Here is a 6,352-nt window from a genome sequence, read left to right as displayed (position 1 = left end):
TGGTGAACATAAATCAACGGTAATCAATATGCCTAAAGAAGGCTCAAATATCACATTCAAAGATGAAAAGAAAAAGATCAAACATCCATTTGTTATATATGCTGATTTTGAAAGTATTCTAGAAAAAATAGATACTGCTTCTCCAGATCCAAAAGATTCATACACAAATAAATATCAAAAACATACTCCTTGCGGTTTTTGTTATTATATCAAATCATCCGTTGGTGATAAATATAACAAGTTAGAGGAGTATAGAGGCTCAAATACCCCAGATGAGTTTGTGAAACGACTAGAAAAAGACTGTGTCCGATTAACCAAGATAATGAGAGAAACTAATAAACCAATGTCCTTGACGAGTGAACAGAAAAGGGAATTTAGAAAAAACAATGTTTGTCATATTTGTGAGGAAAAAATTGGTGAAGGTCTAAAGGTTAGAGATCATTGTCATCTCACTGGTAAATATAGAGGTCCAGCTCATCAAAGTTGTAATATTAATTATCAACTCCCCTCTTTCATTCCTGTCTTTCTTCATAACAATGCTCATTATGATACGCATCTATTTATTAATGAACTTTCAAAGACATCTGGACACATTTCAGCAATTCCTAACACAGATCAGAAATACATTTCATTCACAAAAACAATTCACACATCTCCTATTACTCATATCAGATTTCTTGATACATTTAAATTCATGGCAAGTCCATTGGCTAACTTGGTTCAAAATCTAAAAGAGTTTCCATGTCTTTCAGAGTATTTTTCAGATAAAGATTTTCTAACACAAAAGGGAATTTACCCCTATGACTATATGGACTCATTTGAGAGATTCAATGAAACACAACTTCCTTTAAAAGAAAATTTCGATAACAAATTAAACAACAGTCATATATCTGATAAAGATTATGTACACGCACAAAATGTTTGGGAAAAATATAACATCAAGAATCTTGGTGAGTATCACGATTTGTATCTCAAAACTGATGTGCTTTTATTGGCCGATGTATTTGAAGCCTTTAGATCTGTTTGTCGCACTGGATATGGATTGGATCCTGCTCACTACTACACAGCACCTGGATTGGCTTGGAGCGCGATGTTGAAAATGACAAAACAAGATTTGGATTTGATAACCGATGTCGATATGCTTTTGATGATTGAAAAGGCAAAAAGAGGTGGAATTTCACAAGTATGCTCGAGCAGGTACGCAAAAGCAAATAACAAATATCTTCCAAATTATGATTCAACGAAAGAGAGTTCTTACTTGATGTACTATGACGCAAACAACTTGTATGGCTGGGCAATGTCTCAAGCTCTTCCTTATGGGAAACTAAGATGGGTAAAGGAAAAAGACTACACAAAGGTTTTACAAGATGTATGTATCTCTACACAAAAACAATTGGATGATTCAAAGGTTGGTTATTATTTTGAGGTCGATTTAAAATATCCTGAAGAACTTCATATCAAACATAAAGATCTTCCATTTGCTTGTGAGAAAGAAAGTCCAAAGAAAGAATGGTTGAGTGATTATCAACGATCGTTTGATATAGGTGAATCAACAGAAAAATTACTTACTACATTATATAACAAGAAAAATTATGTACTACACCAAAGAAATTTGCGACAATATTTATCAAAAGGTCTAAGAGTAGAGAAGATCCACAGGGTTCTAAAGTTCAATCAAAGTCATTGGTTAAAGGGGTACATTGATTTTAATACACAAAGAAGAACAGAGTCAAAAACAGATTTTGAGAAAGACTTTTATAAATTGATGAATAATGCGGTCTTTGGTAAGACCATGGAGAATGTGAGGAAAAGACAAAATATCAGACTAGCAACATCTTGGGAACAAGCATCAAAATTAATTAATAGACCGAGTTTTACTAGAGCTGAGGTCTTTACTGAGAACTTTTGTGCGATCCATTTGGTTAAAGAGAGTATTGAAATGGACAAACCTATTTACATTGGAACATCAATTCTTGACTTGTCAAAGTCATTAATGTATGATTACTTTTATATTAATCTAAAATCAAAGTATAAGGATAATGTGTCATTGTTGTATATGGATACTGATAGTTTTATTTTGAAAATTAATACTGATGATGTTTATTCAGACATGAAAAAGGACATTAATATCTATGATACAAGTAATTACAGTCCAGAGAGTGAGTTGTTCTCTTCTAAAAATAAAAAGGTGATTGGAAAGTTCAAGGATGAATTGGGAGGAAATGTTATGAGTGAATTTGTGGGATTGAGGTCGAAGGCTTATGCTTATAAATACATTGTGAATAACGTTGAAAAGACTGATAAGAAGTTAAAAGGTATAAAGAAAAATGTCATTAAAGAAACAATAAACTTTAAGGATTATTATAACTGTTTAACAACAAAGAAAGAAGAGTTTAGAAAGATTAATGGAATAAGAAGTTATAAACATCAATTATATTCAGAAGAGGTGAATAAGAAAGCATTGGGGGCTTTTGATGATAAGAGGTTTATTTTAGAAAATGGAATTGATAGTCTCCCTTATGGTTATATAAGTATATAAGTGATAAGATATATAAGTGATAAGATATATAAGTGATAAGATATAAGTGATAAGATATATGTGATAAGATATATAAGTGATAAGATATATATATAAGTGATAAGATATATATATATATAAGTGATAAGTTAAAAAGGGGGGTTAGGGATTTTAACGGGCTACCGCCACCTTTTTTACTATTATATAAATGATAGAACCAAGTATCAACCAGACTAAAGAGTGGAGGTGTAATCAACCTTGGTATATAAATGGAAAACATAACGAATGTGAAAAATATCAGATTCAAGAGGTTGAGAGAATCACTGGTCAGAAGGTTCTCAAGACGGATAAACGTATTCATTTGTTAAGTGGGGTAATGGAGGGCGGGAAGAAAAATATATTAGAGTGGAGTGAGAACTTTAATGGTTATCAATCGGATAATAAATATTATAATTTTAAAATGGTATGTGGGAGAGGAGGAGGTCAAACAAGAACCCTCCGTGAAACATACCACTTTATACTTTCACAACAAAAGGTTAAGGAACCTGTATACTTTATAAATATACTTGATGGGGATGAGTTATATAGGAGAATGGAACTCTTAAAAAAGTTAGAAAGAGATAATATATTTATAGGCTCATTAGTAGAGTGGTCTAAGGAACTACATTAAGGGGCTAGTGGGGGAATAGGGTAAAAATTACATGTAAGTGAGAAGGATCATAGGTTCATAAGGCTAGAAGGATTATAGGTTCATAAAGGAAGAAAATCATAGGTTCATAAGGCGAGAAGGATCATAGGTTCATAAGGTGAGAAGGATTATAGGTTCATAGAGGGAGAAAGAGAGGTGTTTATGATTTTTTTTAAAGACAGGGGGGTAAATGACATTAGATAGGGATTTCCCATGTTAAACGGAGGTGTCCCAGAAGCAACATTTATCACCTACTACACTGCTTCTCCAGATCCAAAAGAATCATACACAAATAAATATCAAAAACATACTCCTTGTGGTTTTTGTTATTATATCAAATCATCCGTTGGTGATAAATATAACAAGTTAGAGATGTATAGAGGCTCAAATACCCCAGAGGAGTTTGTGAAACGACGAGAAAAAGACTGTGTTCGATTAACCAAGATAATGAGAGAAACCAATTAACCAATGTCCTTAACAAGTAAAGAAAAAAGGGAATTTATAAAAAACAATGTCTGTCATATTTGTGAAGAGAAAATTGGTAAAGGTCTAAAGGTTAGAGACCATTGTCATCTCACTGGTAAATATAGAGGTCCGGCTCATCAAAGTTGTAATATTAATTATCAACTCCCCTCTTTCATTCCTGTCTTTCTTCATAACAACGCTCATTATGATACACATCTATTTATCAAGGAACTCTCAAAGACTTCTGGAAGTATCTCAGCAATTCCAAACACGGATCAGAAATACATTTCATTCACAAAAACAATTCACACATCTCCTATTACTCATATCAGATTTCTTGATACATTTAAATTCATGGCAAGTCCATTGGCTAACTTGGTTCAAAATCTAAAAGAGTTTCCATGTCTTTCAGAGTATTTTTTAGATAAAGATTTTCTAACACAAAAGGGAATTTACCCCTTTGACTATATGGACTCATTTGAGAGATTCAATGAAACACAACTTCCTTTAAAAGAAAATTTATATAACAAATTAAATAATAGTCATATATCTGATAAAGATTATGTACACGCACAAAATGTTTGGAAAAAATATAACATTAAGAATCTTGGTGAGTATCACGATTTGTACCTCAAAACTGATGTGCTTTTGTTGGCTGATGTGTTTGAGGCTTTCAGAACAATCTGTCATTCTGGATATGGATTGGATCCTGCTCACTATTACACTGCTCCTGGATTGGCTTGGAGCGCGATGTTAAAAATGACAAAACAAGGTTTGGATTTGATAACCGATGTTGATATGCTTTTGATGATTGAAAAGGCAAAGAGAGGAGGAATTTCACAAGTCTGTTCAAAGAGATATGCTAAAGCAAATAACAAGTACATTCCAAATTATGATCCATCGGTAGAGAGCTCCTACTTGATGTATTATGATGCGAACAACCTGTATGGCTGGGCAATGTCTCAGGCTCTTCCTTATGGAAAACTTAGATGGGTAAAGGAAAAAGATTACAAAAAGGTTTTACAAGATGTATGTATCTCTACACAAAAAGAATTGGATGATTCAAAGGTTGGTTATTATTTTGAGGTCGATTTGAAATATCCAGAGGAACTTCATAACCTACACAAAGATCTCCCATTTGCTTGTGAAAAGGAAAGTCCAAAGAAGGAGTGGTTAAGTGATTATCAACAATCATTTAATATAGGTGAATCAACAGAAAAATTACTTACTACATTATATAACAAGAAAAATTATGTTCTACACCAAAGAAATTTGCGACAATATTTATCAAAAGGTCTAAGAGTAGAGAAGATCCATAGGGTTCTAAAGTTCAATCAAAGTCATTGGTTGAAGGGGTACATTGATTTTAATACACAAAGAAGAACAGAGTCAAAAACAGATTTTGAGAAAGACTTTTATAAATTGATGAATAATGCGGTCTTTGGTAAGACCATGGAAAATGTGAGAAAAAGACAAAATATCAGACTAGCAACATCTTGGGAACAAGCATCAAAATTAATTAATAGACCGAGTTTTACTAGAGCTGAGGTCTTTACTGAGAACTTTTGTGCGATCCATTTGATTAAAGAGAGTATTGAAATGGACAAACCTATTTATATTGGAACATCAATTCTTGATTTATCAAAGTCATTAATGTATGATTACTTTTATAATAACTTGAGGAAGAAATATCAAAATGATGTTCATCTACTTTATATGGATACAGATAGTTTTATTTTGCAAATTAATACTGATGATGTTTATTCAGACATGAAAAAGGACATTAATATCTATGACACTAGTAATTACAGTCCAGAGAGTGAGTTGTTCTCTTCTAAAAATAAAAAGGTGATTGGAAAGTTTAAGGATGAATTAGGAGGAAATGTCATGAGTGAATTTGTGGGATTGAGGTCTAAGGCTTATGCTTATAAATACATTGTGAATAACGTTGAAAAAACTGATAAGAAGTTAAAAGGCATAAAGAAAAATGTCATTAAAGAAACAATAAACTTTAAGGATTATTATAACTGTTTAACAACAAAGAAAGAAGAGTTTAGAAAGATTAATGGAATAAGAAGTTATAAACATAAATTATATTCAGAAGAGGTGAATAAGAAAGCATTGGGGGCTTTTGATGATAAGAGGTTTATTTTAGAAAATGGAATTGATAGTCTCCCTTATGGTTATATAAGTATATAAGTGATAAGTTAAAAAGGGGGGTTAGGGATTTTAACGGGCTACCGCCGCCTTTTTACTCTTATATAAATGATAGAACCAAGTACCAACCAGACTAAAGAGTGGAGGTGTAATCAACATTGGTATATAAATGGTAAACATTACGAATGTGAAAAATATCAAATAGGTATAATTGAAAAGACAACTGGTAAAAAAATTTACAAAACAAATAAGAGAATTAATTTAAATACCGGTGAATTGGGTAAAAAAGATGGAAATATTTTTGAGTGGACGGAAAACTTTGATGGTTGCCAGGAAAATATATACTTTAATTTAAAAATGGTATGTGGCACTGGAGGCGCTCAAACAAGAACATTGAGGGAGGTTTACCATTTTATCTTAGCTCAGTTAAAATATCTTAATAAAGAACCAAACTCAAACATCTTTTTTGTTAATATATTAGATGGTGAAGGGAGTGGCAAGAGAATTAAATTATTTCCCACGCA

The 6,352-nt window shown here is 32.1% G+C and overlaps 2 protein-coding genes across 2 annotated transcripts in view; both read left to right on the top strand.

Annotated features, from left to right (window-relative positions):
• Positions 1-514: 514 nt before the first annotated feature.
• Positions 515-4,135, top strand: LOC144890760 (uncharacterized; the record flags this gene model as incomplete). Its single annotated transcript, XM_078772569.1, has 4 exons — positions 515-1,017; positions 1,243-1,327; positions 1,565-2,141; positions 4,119-4,135. Coding segments are annotated over 4 exons (1,182 nt in total), but the record flags the coding sequence as incomplete, so codon positions are not given.
• Positions 4,136-4,139: 4 nt separating this feature from the next.
• Positions 4,140-6,352, top strand: part of LOC144890759 (uncharacterized) — a 54,633-nt gene continuing 52,420 nt past the window's right edge. The window contains exon 1 of the mRNA XM_078772568.1: positions 4,140-4,443. Within this exon, the coding sequence (XP_078628694.1) occupies positions 4,140-4,443 (304 nt within the window). The remainder of the gene's footprint in view (positions 4,444-6,352) is intronic.

This window comes from Myxine glutinosa, chromosome 2 (genome assembly GCF_964187855.1).
Source record: "Myxine glutinosa chromosome 2, kmMyxGlut1.1, whole genome shotgun sequence".
In the NCBI taxonomy this organism is placed as follows: Eukaryota; Metazoa; Chordata; class Myxini; order Myxiniformes; family Myxinidae; genus Myxine; species Myxine glutinosa.
Note: the sequence above shows the minus strand (reverse complement) of the source record. Positions and strands in the feature narration are given on the sequence as shown.